The 17,024-nt window shown below is 54.9% G+C and overlaps 2 protein-coding genes and 1 long non-coding RNA gene across 6 annotated transcripts; 1 reads left to right on the top strand and 2 right to left on the bottom strand.

The window, feature by feature from the left end:
• Nucleotides 1–110: 110 nt before the first annotated feature.
• Nucleotides 111–6,062, bottom strand: GAA (alpha glucosidase). Its single transcript, XM_021534190.3, has 19 exons — nucleotides 5,670–6,062; nucleotides 5,457–5,602; nucleotides 4,975–5,140; nucleotides 4,501–4,597; nucleotides 4,299–4,418; nucleotides 4,059–4,177; nucleotides 3,809–3,940; nucleotides 3,591–3,701; nucleotides 3,321–3,434; nucleotides 3,134–3,218; nucleotides 2,928–3,045; nucleotides 2,615–2,748; nucleotides 2,336–2,487; nucleotides 1,980–2,128; nucleotides 1,762–1,903; nucleotides 1,454–1,552; nucleotides 1,123–1,287; nucleotides 795–947; nucleotides 111–556 (listed from the first exon to the last, which is right to left on the bottom strand). Exons 1-19 carry the CDS (start codon nucleotides 6,045–6,047, stop codon nucleotides 497–499), a joined length of 2,640 nt encoding a protein of 879 aa, XP_021389865.3. The 5' UTR covers nucleotides 6,048–6,062; the 3' UTR covers nucleotides 111–496.
• Nucleotides 6,063–6,318: 256 nt separating this feature from the next.
• On the bottom strand, nucleotides 6,319–17,001 carry CCDC40 (coiled-coil domain 40 molecular ruler complex subunit). 4 transcript variants are annotated; one of them, XM_077787411.2, is made up of 18 exons: nucleotides 16,886–17,001; nucleotides 15,859–15,949; nucleotides 15,555–15,718; nucleotides 14,990–15,073; nucleotides 14,688–14,907; nucleotides 14,159–14,316; nucleotides 13,215–13,337; nucleotides 12,724–12,845; nucleotides 11,751–11,994; nucleotides 11,468–11,650; nucleotides 10,318–10,563; nucleotides 9,593–9,806; nucleotides 8,914–9,083; nucleotides 8,698–8,789; nucleotides 8,265–8,385; nucleotides 7,440–7,622; nucleotides 7,054–7,212; nucleotides 6,319–6,661 (listed from the first exon to the last, which is right to left on the bottom strand). In XM_077787411.2, the coding sequence occupies exons 1-18, from the start codon at nucleotides 16,901–16,903 to the stop codon at nucleotides 6,416–6,418; spliced, it is 2,838 nt and encodes a 945-aa protein (XP_077643537.2). In that variant the 5' UTR covers nucleotides 16,904–17,001; the 3' UTR covers nucleotides 6,319–6,415. The 4 variants fall into 4 exon arrangements, with proteins under 4 accessions (XP_077643537.2, XP_085412693.1, XP_085412694.1 ...); XM_085556567.1 differs by having other exon boundaries at nucleotides 15,859–16,013; nucleotides 16,886–16,933; XM_085556568.1 differs by lacking the exon at nucleotides 16,886–17,001 and adding an exon at nucleotides 16,508–16,802.
• On the top strand, nucleotides 13,251–13,892 carry LOC116184272 (uncharacterized). The gene is made up of 2 exons (XR_004149037.3): nucleotides 13,251–13,364; nucleotides 13,705–13,892. It is a non-coding gene; the product is annotated as an uncharacterized LOC116184272 (long non-coding RNA).
• Nucleotides 17,002–17,024: the final 23 nt, after the last annotated feature.

The raw sequence follows: 17,024 nt of genomic DNA, 5'->3' as shown, positions 1-17,024 counted from the left end.
AGCCTTCAAGGGACACACGGAGTCCCACTGGAGACCTCCAGGCAGGGACAGAGCTGGGGTGTCCCAGCCCAGAGGCAGGGAGAGAGGACAAGGACACTGCCTGGGGCTGCTCCCAGCAAACAGCAGCTTTATTCACAGTACTGCTCCCTCAGCCCCTGAACATCCCCCTCCCCAAAACCACAGCCAGGAAACTCCCTGTAGTTCTCTGCCCCAGTTATCAGTCTCCAAGAGTAACTGGTTTGCTGTCTCACAAGGCACTTAGGTCTTTTTCCCTGATTTGATGATGGTGAGGTTTTCCCTGTCCCTGGGGACTGTGCAAGGCTCCCCTCTGTCTGCCAGTCAGTGCACAGCCCTCCATTGATGCCCAGCAGCAGAGGGAGAACAAGGTCCAGGAAGTGTGGGAGGAGCAGGGGCAGCTCAGGGTACAGGGGATGGGATGGATTTGGCCTCGGATTCCAGGGGAGCAGCACGGCCTCTCCCTGTGACTGATGCTGGGTCAGGACCAGGAGATCACAAACTGCTCCCACATGGGCAGTGACACAGGGACTCTCAGCACCTGAGGGGACAAGGAAGGTGAGAGCCAGCCAGGAGGGAGCCCAGGAATGTCAGAGCCCAGGGCGATCCTGGCCCTTGCAGAGCCCCAGCCTGGCACAGTCCTGGTCCCACAGATCCCCCGGAAGGGCACCCATGGCCTGTGCTGTGCCATCACTGGGGCGGACCCCGCCAGCCCCTTGGCCACACTCCAGGTCCCTTCCTGGCCAACACCCCTCCCCAGGGTGGGAACAAGCACTCACCTGGGTGTCACTGCGGTAGGAGAAGTCACTCACGATGGCACCGTTGGCCAGGACTTGCCGGGGAGGGCTGGTGACCCCCAGCACAGTCACGGCCTCCAGCAGGACCCCGTCGAGGTGGGCGCTGCCCCGCAGCAGCTGGCTGAGCACGGCGTCCTACGGGGATGGCACCGTGTGCCCCTGCCTCTCAGCCACCCCACGTGCATTCAGGGCTCCTCCAGGTGCCCTGCCCCACCTGCTGCCCCTCTGCTGGCCACTAGCAGACACACGTGTGCCAGGGCCACCAGGAGCCCCTGCCCAGACACCCCCGCCAGCAGCTCCCCGTGCTCACGTTGGAGGCCAGGAAGAGGATCTCTGTGTAGTCCCCCCTCTCAGAGGTCTCCCAGCTCTCCCCATCATCCCAGAACAGGTCTCCTCTGGCGAAGCCGTCCAGGGTCAGCGCCACCACCAAGGCCATGCCCTTCCCACGGGACTGGGCAGTGCTGAACGCAGGCTCCTGGGGCACGGGGCAGGCACAGCTCGGGGCACTGCCACAGCCGTGTCCCTCAGCCCTGCAGCCACAGCTTCTCTGGCATTGTCCTGGCAGCGGTGTGGGCACTGCCGCCCTCCCAGGCTGCTCAGACAGGCCACCCTGGTGTCCCCACAGAGCAGAGGGGGCTCACCTGCAGGGGCAGGATGTGCCCTGCACGGACATGGACGTTGATGGTATCCAGGGGTGCTGGCAGGAGGATCCACTGCCCTTTGCTGTGGATGGTGGAGTCCTGCACGGGGACAAAGAGGGAAGACCAGGCACGGGATGCCACATAGTTGGGGGGGGGGTCGAGCCCAGTGCCAGAGCCCTCAGATGGCCACCGGCAAAGGCAGGTGAGGCACAAGACCCACACAGCCCCAGGGAAAACGTACACACATGCAGAAATGTGCAAGAGGTGCCACAGCAAAGCCTCCTCTGCAACACAGCAGGAGCACTCACCCCTGCGAGGCTGTACCACGTCCCTGCTGGGAAGTAGCCGCTGACTTTGGTCTGTCCTGCCTCCAGCACGGGGGTGATGAGCAGCCCCCCGCCCCACAGGAGCTGGCGGTCCACAGCCCAGGTGTTGGGGTCTGTGGGGAACCTGGGGAAGGAGGGGAGGGCAGTGCCAGGAGACCCTGCAGCCGCCTCCCGCTGAGCCCGGCGGGGCTGGCACTCACTCGAGGAACAGGGGCCGTGCCACGGTCTGGCCGGCGCTGTGAGCCCGGTGGAACAGGGTGTAGAGGAAGGGCAGGAGGGAGTAGCGGAGGCGCAGGGCGTTCCTCATGGCAGCCTGGGCGGGCGGGCTGAAGGCGAAGGGCTCCTGCGGCTGCGGGGAGGGGAAAGGCCCCAGGGGATGCTCAGCCCGGCGGGGAGGAACAGGAACGGAGGGTGCATTTCAGGCAGGCAGGATGGATTCTCCCAGCACTGGGGCACACAGGCCTGCAGCTGAAGCAGCCACCTGCCCACGCTGGCAGGGCAGCCCCGGCTTGGCCCGGAGCCCCCTGCCTGGCAGGTGAGGGCTCGCAGGGCTCACCCGGGTGCCGTGGTCGTTGTGGTTCCGCATGAAGGGGTAGAAGGCGCCCAGCTGGGTCCAGCGCACGCACAGCTCCTCGTTTGTGTTGCCCAGGAAGCCACAGATGTCGGCACCCACCAGTGGCACCCCGAAGAGGTTGAAGAGCAGCACCTCTGCAGGGGGCACAGAGGGCATCAGGACTCTGCAGCACCCGGGGATGGAGCTTGTGAAGAAGCCCCTGGCTGTGGGGGCAAGGGGGAAGCAGGGGTGTGGGCGCAGGCCCAGTGCCCCACAGCCTACCTGGTATGGAGTAGTAGAGCTGCTCCCAGTCGCTGCCAACATCCCCTGTCCAGTGCCCGGCATAGCGCCCGTGCCCAGCGAAGGTGGAGCGTGAGATGATGAAGGGACGCTTGCCCCGGACCCTCAGCAGAGCACTGGGAGTGGGAGGGCTCTGCTCAGCAGCCCCTGGCCAGGCAAGGGATCCAGGGCTCCCAAAGAGCCCTGTGCTCCACACCAAACCCTCACCCACCACCCAATGCCTGCCCACAGTGGGTCTCTCCCAGCTCTGCACCTCCAGCATGTGCAGGAGCTGTGGCAGGAGCCCCAGGCTCACTTGTGGGAGGCGATGGCCTCAGTCAGCCCATACAGGCTGTGCAGGTTGTAATGAGATGACAGGTACTGCTGGCTGGAGGCACAGATGGTCCCGGCTTGCAGGCGTCCCCCAAACACACCTGCAGGGGAGAGGTGGAGCTCAGAGCATCCCCCGGGCTCCTGCCAGCCTCCCAGAGCCCTGGGCAGGGCTGGAACCCACTCCTGTACCTGGCACGTAGGGGGGATGCTCCAGGTTATTGTTGGGGCAGCCATCCTGGGAGCCCTCCACAAAGTTGGATGGCTCATTCATGTCCTGGGGAGGGAAGGAAGGATGGGATGGCCTCGCTGCTGCACTGAGGCCCAGCACAGGTGCAGGGCAGGAGCCAGGGCCAGCAGCTACAACAGGGCCACTCACAAGCCACATGCCATCAAAGGGCACTTGGTCGTGGAAGTCCTTCACCATGTCGTGCCACCACTCGTGAGTCTTTGGGTTGGTGAAGTCCGGGAATGCCGTGGGGCCTGGCCAGACCTGCAGGAGGGAGAGCGTTGGGCAGAGCCCCCAGCCCCACACACCACCCCACCTCCCACCACGGCCCCCCAAAGGTTTCTCTCCCATTCTCGGGGTCCTGCTGCCCCAGCCCGTCGAGCCCTGTCTGTGGGCACTGGGGCTGCTCCCCACACGCACCTTCCCGATCAGGGGCTGCCCCGTGGCGTTTCGGATGAACACCCCTCGCTTCAGGCCCTCATTGTAGGGCTTGTAGGTGCCAGGGGGCCCCGAGCTGCTGATCCCAGCATCCTGGAAGGGCACAAAGCCAGGGCTTTACAACAGGGAATGGCCAGCCCTGCCTTCATCACCACCCTGGGGCAGCTGAAGCCCAGTGCCAGCCTGCCGGTGCAACTCACCACAATCATGATGTACCTCAGCCCGCGGCTGTGGAAGTCCCGCACCATCTCTGGGTAGTCCTTGAAGCTTTTCTTGTTGAAGGTGAAAACCCTCTTGGCATCTGCATAATCTAGGTCATTCCACTGCACATCCTGTGGATGGAGGCACCGCAGCTTGGGAGGAGCAGGGACCCCACGTGCTGCCGTGGGACCCCCACCCCGTGGGGCTCCCACCAGCCCCCCACAGCCTCCGGGAGCAGCCCGGACCTACCAGGGGGAAGCGGGCTGCTGTCATGTTGGCCACCACCTGCCGGGTGATGTCAGTGGAGGAGTAGCCCCAGCGGCACAGGTGGAAGCCCAGGCCCCAGTACGGGGGCATGAAGGGGAACCCTGGAGGGTGGATGGTGGGTGCTGGCAGGGATGGCCCGGCCTTGTGCCAGCCCAGAGCCCTGCTGTGCCACGTGGCTCATGGCATCCCAACAGAGCCATCCCGGCCGTGGCTCAGCCATACCAACCACATCCAGGTACTGCCGCACCACGCTTTTGGGGTCGGGGCCCAGGAAGATGTAGAAGTCCAGGATTCCCCCTGTCGTGCGCCAGGTCAGGGCCGGGCTGGGCTGCAGGAGCACGTCTGGGGAAGCACAAGTGCCAGGGGAGGAAGATGAGGATGGGGATGGGGACAGGGCCACGCTCAGCACCCCCACGGGACTCACCCATCGCGTTGCTGTTCAGCAGAAAGACACCGTGGGCTGAACCATCGTCCTCCATCACCAGGTAGAAGGGGTGAGAGCCATAGAGGTTGACGTGGGGCTGGAGTAGAGCACAGTGTGGTGCCAATGAGGCTCTGCTGGAGACCCCCACACCCACCCAACTGCCCCCACCTCTGGTCAGGAGGACTGGCTTCAGGTGCACACCCAGGGCTGCGCTCCCAAATTATGCCAACTCGGTCGAGCCCTGCCCTGAGCCAGGGCCCTGCAAACAGCTCCCAGGCAGCACAGAGCTCCAGGGGGACAAACCTGGGCCTGGGGATAAGGGTCCCATGGGCTTGTCCAGTGTTATGGCCAAGGCCCAGAGCTGAACCAGCACAGACACATCTCCCCAGCCCCAGACAAGATGTGAGAGGCCGCAGGGCCACCCCCAGGAGCTCGGCTGAATCTGTGTCCCTTTCCCTCAGCGCTGCTCCATACCGCGGGTGCCATGTCCCGATTCCAGAGTGTGACCCTGGTCCACGCTGTGTCAAGGAACAGAGGTGTCAGGTGCTCCCCCAGTCCCGAAATGAAATGGGAGGGCAGGGAGGTGGAGATCTGCAGGAACTGGTCTGTGAAGAAGAGGGGTGCGACCGTGGTGTTCAGCCTGCAGAGAGAAAGGGAGACTGCGGCCAACAGCTGGGAGGGAGGCACTGAGCTGGGGCAAACGGTGCTGGGCAGGGACACGGCTGCTCATCACCGCGGGAAATAAAAACAAGTTTTGACTGTGCTCCGGGATTCCTGGTTCCCTGCCCAGCCACGGAACTGCAGAGGGAGTCAATGTAAAGCCCGCACAGCCACCCCACTGCTGTCAGCAGTGTCCCAGATGAACAGCAGCGTCCCCGCACCCATCCCGGCACGCTGGGGCTGTGCAGGTTTCCCACCCGCGTCCCTCGGGAAGCGAGGGGCCGAGGGGCACTCACAGGACTCTCCCGCCGCGCTGCCGGCACACGACGAGGCCGAAGGGGTCCTGGCTGACCTGCAGCCCGTAGAGCGTGGACGGGGCTCGGCCGCGCACCCGCGGCGTGCCCAGCGGCACCTCATAGCGCTGCCGGGCCGCGTCCCGGAGCTGCGGGCGGAGAGCGGTCAGCGGGGAACCGGGGCACCGCGGGGCAGCCGCGCGGGCCGGGCCGCACCGTGAAGCGCAGGCGGGCCGCGGTCTCCAGCGCCAGGTCCAGCCGCAGCTCGTCCACCGCGCCCGGCAGGAAGGCGGCGGCCACGCGGCGCAGCCGGGCCGAGAAGCCGCTCTCGGTGGCCGTCAGGTTCTCGGCGCGGTAGCTGCGGTAGCCGCGGGGGAAGAAGCACCAGGGCGGGCCGGGCGCGGCGCGGGGCCCGGGCCCGGCGCTGTAGCAGCAGCCCCGCGCCTCGCAGCCCGCCCGCGACAGGAGCCGCTCGGGGCCGCAGTCGAAGCGGCCGCCCGGGGACACATCGCAGGCGGCAGCGCCGGGGCCCCGCGCCGCGGCCGGGACCAGCAGCGCCAGCAGCGCGGCCGCCAGCCCCGGGCCCGGCCCCATGGCTGGGCAGCGGCTCCGGGAGCGGGGACGCACCGGCACCGGCACCGGCACCCACACCGGCACCGCTGCTGCCGGGGCTTGGCCGGCAGCCGGGGCTGCGCCGCCCCCACCCCTGCAATCGGGGCTACACCGGGGCGGGGCGGCGAGGCGGGGCCCAGCAGCTGCTTGGGGCCGAGAAAGTGAAACGTAAACAGGAGCATACCGAAAGAATTACGATGGTACGTCTGAAATAAACATCATACTCGACAAAGGCAATATTATACACCGCACCTGCTTATCTAGCATTTATTTATCTATTTATTTATTTACAAAGTCTGGAGCCTGTGGAAGAATATAAAAGATATTATATATTTTTTTCTATATTTCTGTCAGGCTTTCTCCGACCCGAGCTTGGATCTCAAGCAGTTCCTGAGCCACTGCAGAGCCCTTTGGTGCTGGGGCTGTTCCTCCTGGATCTGCTGCACGATGGTGTTAATGGTCTGCAGCCGACCCTGCAGCTTCTCCTGCTGGGTCATGCAGGCCTCTTCAGTGTGGCACAGGGCCTTGTACTTCCCTTGCCTCAGTGCCTGCAGCTGCTTCTGGTGTGCCTGGTGGGCCACAAGCTCCAACAGGTTCTGAGAAAAGCAAAAAGAGAAGGGGCTGTGACAGTAGAAAAAGCATGGACAGGACTCGTGTCAGGTGCTGCGACCATCACATGGACAAGGGAAGGACAGAGCTGTGAATTCCCCACCACAACAGCCAAACAGCACCCTCAGCCCAGGTGTTGGAGGGGTATAGACGTCACAGAATTCCATAAATCAGAGAAATCCCCACATATATAAGGGAAGCCTCACCAAGACAGGGTTGCAATATGTCAGGCTGGCTCTTGGTGAGCTCCCCAAACGTGCTCAGTTAATGTGTTGCTCTAACACCACACTGAACACACCCAGTTGAGGACAGAGCTGGCAGCAGAGGAAGCAGCAGGCCCTGGCTGGCTCACATGCTGTAAGGGAGTGGATGTGCTCACCCATCGTTTCTCGTTCTGAAGACATTCCCTGTCCAAGCTGAAGCTGTCAGTCTCAGCCTGGAGCTGGTGCAATGCCTGCTTCTTTTCTGAAAAGTTGTCATTGAGGGACTCTTGGATGATCTCCAGCTCCTGCATGGTTTGGTTGCATTCATAAATGTTCTAGTAAATGGAAGAGAAGGGAATGGTAGATTTCAGTTCTCTAGATCAGCTGCATTCCTGACCATCCTCCCAGAACTGGGTTTTGGGGGATTTTCAATTAATGATTTTCCAAGCCTGCCCCCGTGCCGGCGCAGGGTCTGTGCACGGACACTGCTGTGCTCACTGCTGCTCACCACAAGGCCAACCCCAGCTGTGTGAGCTCCTGCAGCCCCACTTTCCTTGCTCACCTCCTGGGTTTCCCTGATTTTCTTCTTCAGCTCCTGTTTCCTGCTTTGATAGTCGCTCTTGGTGCTGTGTTTTACTTTGCTCTGAGCCTCTGCCCGATCTGTTATGGTCTCTCTTTGGGAAACACACGTCTCCATCGCCCGAATCAACATCTCCTGCTGCTTCTGCAGCTGCCCATAGCGGACCTGCCATTTGCCAAGACACAAACCAGCCTCAAAATCCCAAATGTTTGCCAAGAGCATCAAGGGAAGTTGTCCGGGTGGCACATCCCACCAGCATAAACCAGATATATGGGGCATGAGTGCCCACAAGCCAGATTTGGTCCAGGTCCAAAGCTGTTTTGCTGTGTGTGGATCTAGAAAGCAGAGGCCTGGATTATCAATTTGTCTACACCAATACTCAAAATTAGTCTGAACCTCATTAGCAAAAGCAGAAGCAAAATGCAGAAGCATCCTGAGAATGAAGGGGATGAGCTTCTCTGCCAGGAGAGGGAACACTTCCCTAAACCAGTGATTAAAGTGATGCAATATTTAGTAATCAACACTGCACATAAATCAGGGTCACAGAATCAGGTGGCAGACATACTGCAATTTAAATAGATTTCTTGGGAGTATCCAGATTCTACTGAGGCTGGCACAGGGAATGCAGGATGTGTGGGCTGGATGTGCTCAGTTCAGTCGAGCTGCAGGGGTTTAGAGTCCCACCCTGGGCCCTGAAGATGCCACTTCTCCAGCCTATTTCTCATCTCCTGCCTCATGTTTCAGCCACTCCAAGGCTGAGGACATTGGGTGGCTTCCCCTCCTCAGCCCTCCTTCCCAGTGCCTTACTTGCATCCTCCGAATCTCTGTTTTCATGTCATGGATTTCGCCGTGTTCTAACAGTGCATCTGTTGCTTCCCGCATCTCTTTTGCCAGCTGGAACTTCTTCTCCCACAGCAGGATCTGATGCCTTCAGAGAAGAAAGGGGAAGGAAGGAGAAAGCTAGACCCCCAATGACCTATCCAGTGCAGCACACTCACTGCCAGTTACTGGCAGTCTTCCCATATGGATTTTGGCAACATCCAGTTCACACATCCTGGAACTGTTGAAGCCAACATCCTCCCAGCTCCTGCTGGTTCCAGAGACTGCTGAAACACCTTTCAAACATTCATCCCCTTCTCCAGGACGGCTAGAAGCACATTTCCTGGGGCCAGCTTTGGTGACTGCAGGAGAATGGGAACATGGACACAGTCACAGAGGACTGTGGCACTCTGGTACCTACTCTGCTTCTACCAGGCTGTTCAGGAGCCTTTCCTTCTCCTCAGTCAGTTTACTGTGCTTCTCCTGCATCTCCATGGATTCTTTTTCTGCTGCCTAGATTTGGGAAGAACAAAACAAAACAGTGTTGTCAGGCTGAGAAGGTTTTCCAGGATCACTGTTTGCCTCTGATCTGCACAGGAGACTGAGACTGGGAATGAGGTGCCAGGTGCCTCAGTACCTTGAGAGACTGCACAAACTCATTCTCTGTGATGATTTTGCCATTTTGCAGGTCCTGAACGCTGCTGTTGTTCTTGTTGATCAACATGTTCAACTTTATCAAGTCATTTGACATGTTCTTCATGTGCCGTTCCACGTCCTTCTGTTCTTTTATTTCCTGCTGAAGTTCATCTATTGGTAAAGAGAAAAAAAAAATCTTTAAATTCCCCTGAGCACTGGGTTGAACAGAGACAAGGTGTGACAAATGGCTATCAGAGCTGGCACCACCTCAGGCAGAGCCACCCGTGTCCCATGACATGTCTCAGCCAAAATGATTTCCCACAAGCTCAAAAAACAAAAAAAAAGGTTTTGAAGGAGATTGCTGTGGGAAAAAGTTGGGTTTGGCCAAGGAAAGTGCTGGGGACATTTACCTCCCCACTACTTGCAAACTTTATTTATCAAGTGTAACAGGTGACATTGTCACTTAGGGTCCGACTGTTGGGACAGTGGGATCAATCCTTATAGGAATAACCAGGTGCAATCAGCAGCAGTGCCTGGGCTTTTGGAATTCCTGCTCACACACAGCCAAGAGCACTCTTTGGGGCAGGTCCAGCTTTTCCCATCTCTAACCCTCCACTCCCTTTCCCCTCCCTTCACAGATAACATTTTAAGGAAGAGTTGGACTTTAAGGAATGACGAACTTTCGAGGCGCAGTTTCCTCTGCTGCATGATGATGATCTGCTTCTGTAGCGTGTCCAGGGAGGTTATTTGTTCCTCCCGCTCCCGTGTCAGCTTCACCAGCTCCTTCTGCTCACTGAGCCAGTACTTCTGCAACGTCATCACCTCAGAGCTGCATTCTTCTATCAGTTTGTTCAGCTTGTTGATCTCAATTTCCAGTGGTCCCAGTTCTTGCCCCTGTACAAGAGCAAAGTTTGGGCTAAATCAGGCATAAGCTGCCTGAGTTGTTTACAGTATCTGGACATTCCAAAGTTTGCACAGGACTCATTTCCCCATGAGTATCCATAAGGTCTTACACTGCCAGGGAGAGATCTGGGAGTCATCCCAATAGAGCCAACTCTCAAACTACTGAAATCTCACTACCTGCCCCATTCTCCCGTCCTCAATGTTTGCAGGTTTTCCTAACAAGATCTTATTTATTCACTGATGGCATTTGACATTTTCATCAGGTGCCAGCAAGTCCCTGAGGTATCCATGCCAGACACACCCTCATTTCACAATTCCCTTCACAGCATTTTGAACTGATAAACAGAAACACCTGCAGTAAACAATGCAGCTTTTAAATCACAGTGCTGATGCCTGAATGTTTGAACTACCCAACACTTAACACAGTTACATTGATCAGGGACATCTGTGGCCACCACAAAGAATAAAATCAAAATTGGGGCTGAAACACAAAAGTACCTACCCCTTGCTGAGAAAGAAGCATCTCCAGCTTCTTGTTGTACTGGCAGATGATCCCTCCCTTCTTGTCAGACAGGAGCCTGGACTTTGCAATCTCATTTTCCTGGCAGGCAATCAGTTCGTTCATATTTTTTATTTCCTTGTCCACCTCACAGAGTGTTTTTTGGTGAACTGTCAGCCTGCAGCTGGTATTGGTTGCATTCAGAATAATCTGGGCCACATCATTCTCAACCTTGTAAAAATGCAGCTCCTGGGAGTATCAAGAGAGAAAACACATCACTGACCCAAACACCTTGTTGAGTTGTAATGCCACTTGTCCAGCGCAGGACTCAGGGGATTGAGATTCTACTCCCAGGTCTGTACTACAAGCCATGAGCCACTTACCTTCTGTGTATCTTTGCTTCTCCATCAGCTGCCAGGTAATACAATATCTACCTCTCCCATACAGCTGTTGAAAAGCATTAAGGAGCCTAAACATTCCAAAAACCTTTAAGAGACCTCACTCATCCCTTCTGTAATGACCCCTTGCCCAGCTGTCTCCAGTTACCTGCCACCAGTACCAGGACATCACTGTACTGTACATCTCCAGCACACCTGGCACACACCCCCCTCACCTAACAACCAGCACAGCACTCACAGGTGGGAGAAGGGCTGGGCTGAGTTTTCTAATCCTTCCAAGTGATACAGTTATACACTCCCAGAGAGAGCAACTTATCATGGATTAAAGATTGGACTGTTGGACTGATTAAACAGCTGGACTATTCCTTGGATGTTCCTCAGAACTGAGAGCTGCCTGCATCCCATTCCATGATGAATTATAGAAATAAAAATTAGTTAAAATTAGATTACATAAGTACCACATGGCCACTGTTTTTCTTTAGTACATAAGCAATGCTAGTAAATACTCCCAGGACTCATCATGTTGCCCCATTCTTGAAGTAAGGGACAGTGTGTTTTTGTATCAGGCCTTTTTGGCCAAGCTCTCTGACACACCAGAATCCTGCAATAAGATCACAGGGAGAATCAGATTGGAGAGGAATACTCAGCAGAGCTTCAATGCAGACCTGAAACCAGAACAAAGTCATTGACCAACCCTGCTGGGGACCATTGCTCCAGTGCCTCCTTCCCTGCCCTCCCAAGGGGGGATGCCATACCAAGTCGCTTTTTCTGTTCCGAAGTTTTTCAGCCAGCTGGGAGAAGTGCTTTGCAACTTTGCTGGATAGCCTCTGGTCCTGAAGCTTTGCCATGATTTCACTCTCTAGCTTCTCGTTGGCATAAGTTCCCTTCTCTATACCCTTCCTGATGGACAGCAACTCATTCAAATGAGCAGCCTGGTCCTAAAAGGTTGGAAGACAGAGACAGGATCATTGAAACTGTCTGAGGAAGGGTATTCAATTCAAGTATTCAAAGGATTCATGTTCCATGGCCCCTCCTCACCATCTTGGTCCTGCTGAGGGCCTCCTCTGTCTCATAGAGAACTCGAGTGTAGGTGCCAGTCTGAACCTGCAGGGCCTCCTGCTCCAGCAGGCACTGGGCAATCAGTTTCTTTGTCACACTGGCATCATTCTGGGACCGGTTCAGGAGCCTGACAAGGTTCTCGTTCTTCTCCTCCTCTTTCCTGATGGACTTCCCACAGCCATGGATGTCCCCTTCTAGGGACTTGAGGTCACGTCTGTAGTTGCTGGAGGGGCAAAGAGGATGGAAAGTCATCGCAGGGATTGGTGCTGAACAGCCACCCACAAATTCCTCTTTTCAAACATGTCATTGCAGCAACAACTGCCCAAGAAGGAAGAAGTTTGTAAGAGCTCAGCTGCTGTGACAGTGCAGAGTCAGCAGGAGATGGATGGAGACATTAAGATACAAAAGTAAATGTGTGTAGGAAAATCGATTTATTCTTTCTGTATTGTCCCAGCCCCCATTCCAACCAGGATGTCACCATATAAAAGCAGATTGTTTGTTCTCAGAGAATCAGTCAAGCTTTAGGGCTCATGAGCAAATAAACACTTCCTCTGGTAATAACAGGGAGGTTTTCCTGAATGTTTCCAAAAGCCTCACAAAACTCTGATAATGAGAGATAAACCCTTCCTGACATCCAGCTCTTTGGAGTAAGAGATGTTGCAAACATGAGGGAACTCTTTTAAAGGAATAAAATACAATCATAAAAACTCTAAACAGCTTCAAGAACCCCCCACATTCTGAGGAAGAGATGTGGATAAGATAAAGAAAACAGCAACAAAGGAATGAGCTTCTCATCCTTTAAATTTATTGTGTACTTCAGAGCAGGGAACTTGTTCTGCATGACACACCCTGCCCACACAGTGCTAAACCCCACAGGAGACACTGGAATCCCCTTCTAGAATCCCTCCTGCCCAAAACTGGGGTGTCCTCAGGGCCTGCTTTCAGATCATACCTCAGCAGCTCCTGAGTGACAACATAGGCCTCATCCCTCTGCTTCATTCCAGCCAAGCTGCTGTTCCAGTGGTCCATCAGCTTCTTTTTCTCAATGTTAATAGCCTGAACCTCCAGACCAGCCTGGGGAACAGAGAAATGACAGACAGGATGAATCTACTCTGTGTTAAAAAAAAAAAAATCGTGTTACAATACAATTTTTTCTTTTCTTCTTAATGTGCTGAGCAGGATCAGCTTCAACTCTGTGGGTGGTTCATTTCTCAGCAGCCCACAGAGCACAGGTCTGCATGAAAAAACTGCTGAGAAGGGCAGGAGGAAGTGATTTACAGGCACTTCTTAAGGACAAAGGAAAAGAAAAAAAAGTCCTCATTCTTCCAAACAGGAACAAACTGTGAAACTCTGTCCCACATTGTGCACACCATGTGAGCACGGGCCAAAGGGGTCAGGCTTGCCAGAGGGAAATATTAACCCAAGGGACAAGTCCCCTCCTACCTCACTGATTGCCTGCCGCGTCACTTTTGTGTCCTCTGCTTGGGCCACAAGCTGAGCCTCAAACAGAGCAATTTGTTCCTGGAGCTGGTGGACTCTCCTTGTCAGCTGGTCCAGGAAAAGGTCCTACAGAGTCAGACCAAACAGTCCAGGGTGAGTCACGGAATCTCAGTCTAAACCAACTGTATCCTATAAGAATAATATCTGCTAAAAAAGGAATTAAAACTGGCAACTGGATTAGATTGGAGTCCTACTGAAACTTTCCCATTCATGCACAAATGGATCAAAACTGCAGCAGGGACAGCTTGCAGGAGAATGAAACCTTTGCTGACTGTTTATTATTGCAGCTGCAGCAGTAAATTGATAGGTCAGCTCTGAAGTCACAATCCCTTCTGTCAGCACTGAGTTCACCTGTCCAGTTACTGGGAATCTTAATAATGTATATTTGAAAAGCCTTTGTTAAAACCCTCCTAAATCCACTGTATTTCAACAGTTTGCACAGAATTCTGCAGGAGCAGTACCCCGTGATTGTGTCCTGGAAGGCAGCAGAGGGAGCTCCAGCACCGACCGGCCCTGCTCATTCCCCAGGTTCACTTTCCATTGTGAAATTCTGTGATTCAGAATAATTTTCAAGACCTGTATACATGATATTTCTCCATTAAATATCCTCCTTCCCTTACAGCCCTTCTCCTCAAGTGAAGAGTGATTTACTGTCCTAAGGCTTGCAAACCCTCTGGGCAGCATTGTTGTCTGGGGCAGGCAGGGTTTCTCCTCCTTTTTAGAAAAGCCTATGGATTTATTTTTTTTCAGTTATTGTAGAAAAATATCCCCACTCATCTTGTATGATTCAATTGCTCTAGCCTTCCTCCTGACAAGGTGGCACATCCTCCAAGACTGATTTGCTGGCACCTGCATTTATTTATTTCAAAGACAGCTTTTCTTGGTACCTGTTTTTTCTTTTCCACCTCAGCCTGGATCCTCTCTGCCTCAGCCCTCTTTGCTGACTGTTTCATCAGTAAAAGCTTGTGATGCATGTCCTGGTCCATGTTCTGCACATAGAAGAGCTCCAAGGCCAGGTTTTCAATCTGGGTCTGCATTGCAGAAACTGGGGGGACAAGAGGCAAAATAGTTACAGAGAAGTTTGTTTGTTGGGTAGACCTTAAACAGAGATAAAATACAAAGAAATACAGAAGTTCCTGAAGCAAAACCTCTCACAAATCAGCTAAACCAGTCCTCCCCAGCATAAATATTTATATCAGTTTTGGAGTACAGCTCCACAACAAAGATCCTGGCAACCAATTTCTGGATTCCCAGCTCACAGAATTCCAGGAGTATCCATGAAACTTTTCAGTGAGCGCATTACTCCTGATTAATTATTTTGCTGCAATTTTTCAATCCAGTGCTTGCCTTAAATTCCAACTAATTTCTCCACACAGCCCTAGAATTGGGAAACACTGGCAGGACTGCCTGGGTCACCTTTCTTGCGTTCATCATCCTTGTTGTGACACATTTCCTTGTGAGCACCCCTGAGGCCCTGCAGCTCCTCCTCCAGCTGCTGCCGTGCTACGGCCGCCTGGAACAGGCGCTCGTGGCTCTTCTCCAGCTCCACCTCCAGCTGCCCCAGCTGCTGCTGGGCCCCAAAAAGGATCACCCCCAGCTCCTCTCTCTGCTCCTTGCTGGTCTTCATGGCTGATCTCTGTAGACACAAGAGAGGAGGAGCTGTCTCCCAGCAGCTGGGACAGGAGGGGCTGTGGAAAGGCAGAGCAGAGGCTGGGTACCATTCCATGGAGGTCTAGGTTCACTTGTTCTATCTGCTTGGTGAGGTAATTCTTCAGGGCAGCTTGGAATCTTGTCATCAGGGGCTGTAAAGAAGGACAGTATTATTAAACTCTGTGTAAACAGATTATGAAGAAACCTCACTGCTACGTCCCCCACCCAATAAAACATCTTATTTCTGCCATAGACACTTGTATGCTTATTTTAGCTACACTCACTGCAGCAAGTGAGACATGTTACAGAGTGTTTTTGCTGATGCCAAAAAGTGAGAATATTTGAAAATCAGAACCATGCCAGAAGAGCTATATCTGAGAACCCACCCTGCTCACTCTTGCTGCAAGCACTTCTCTTTCAGGGGCACTGAAGGGATCAGATCACTGCATTGCTCACTTCTGAACCTGCAGTTCTGGGGTCAGGATTGAGTGGCACAGTCAGTAGTTAATACTCTGGCAAAACTGATTTTCACACGTACAGCTCAACAGCCACTGCTTACAGCTCACCTCACATGTTTCAGAGAAACACAGACACCAACCCTGCAAATAACAGCAAGATTTGAAGACTTCTCACATGTTCCGGGTCCAGGACGACCAGTTCTGTTTCTTCTGCTTTTTTCCCCCTCCGTTTTCTTCTCTCATGTTCCTCAGCTGCCTTTTCCCGTCTTTGGCTGCCATGATCACTGGGGAGCTCAGAGGCCAGCCCTGCATGGCGAGAGCTGGGTCGTCCTTCACTCCCTGGGCCACAAAAAAGGGCAAAGGTAAAGCAATAGGATTAGATTTCATAGCGCTGTGCCTCTGGTTGCATTAACAACAACCAGAATGGGAGAAAAGCAGAGGCTGTGCTCCAGAGATGTTGCACAGGCACGGGAGGGTACCTGGCTCGGTGCCTGTGCCTGACTCTGCTGCAGGTGCTCCTGAGGGAGGAGGAGGGGCTCCTCCACCTGGGCCTTGCTGCTCCATGTCACCCTGTCCAGGGGCACAAATGTTGGTCACATTCTGCATTGCCTGGGAAAGACTCAGATGATTTTTCCTGAAACATAAACCACCTTTTGCATCTAACTCTATTCACCCCTCCACATCTCCTCATTTTTGCCACGAGACAGGAGCAATGCAAGCAGAGGCTCAACACAAGGGCCTGGCTCTACAGCCAGCACAGAGACACTCGCAAAACAGAATTACAGCATTCCATTTGTGCAGAGCCACCAACAGCTCTGCAGCCAGACTTCTTCTGCAGGGGAAATGACTGTTTGCTTCTCCAGAGGAACAGACTTTCCATTGCCATTCCCATTCTTCCCTGGCCACAGCACAGGTGAAAAGCAGAGCATCACACTGCCATTTGCATTTAATTTTAATGCTGTGGTATTTTTTTTGCCACAGGGCATGGAAGTTTAATTTAGAAGTTTAATCTCATTTACAAAAACAGTCACCCAGCAAGCACTGGGATCATAAAGATCCTGACAAAACTTCACACCACTTAGAGTTCCACGTGCTTCTACTTTGTATCTATTTTAAAAAATCCCTTACAGAGTTAGTAAAGAAATTCTTCCAGCTAGCACAACATGTAGTCAAATTATTCTCGTTCTTCTTTCTTTCTTTTTAAAGAGAGGGTGAGCAGCGGAACTAGGCACGGGGCACGCACCGGGGAGCCGGACGGTACCGGGCCGGCGGTGGAGGGGACGGGTAGTGCCGGGCAGTGGAACCGGACCGGGCAGTACCGGTGGAGGGGACGGAATCGGGACGGAACGGGAGGGGACGAGACGGGCGATCCGGGGAGCAGTGGGGCAGATGGGCGGCGTCGGGACAGGCGGTACTGGGGCGGGATGGGGCGGCACGGCACGGCACGGCCCGCGGAGAGGCCCCGGGCGGGCAGCCCCGGCCCGGCCCGGCCCGGCCCCGACTCACCCGCGGCGGCTCCGCCATGTTCCCGTTGCCGGGCAACGCGTCAACACCCGCTCACGTGACCGCCCGGGCCGCACCACCGCGGCCCGCGGAGGGGGGGGCGGGGGGCTCGGGCCGCACCATCCCCGGCGCGCGGGGGGGC

Source organism: Lonchura striata, chromosome 18 (assembly GCF_050655825.1).
Source record: "Lonchura striata isolate lonStrDom1 chromosome 18, ASM5065582v1, whole genome shotgun sequence".
Taxonomy (NCBI): domain Eukaryota; kingdom Metazoa; phylum Chordata; class Aves; order Passeriformes; family Estrildidae; genus Lonchura; species Lonchura striata.
The sequence above is the reverse complement of the archived record's forward strand: the minus strand, read 5'-3'. Positions and strand labels throughout refer to the sequence as shown.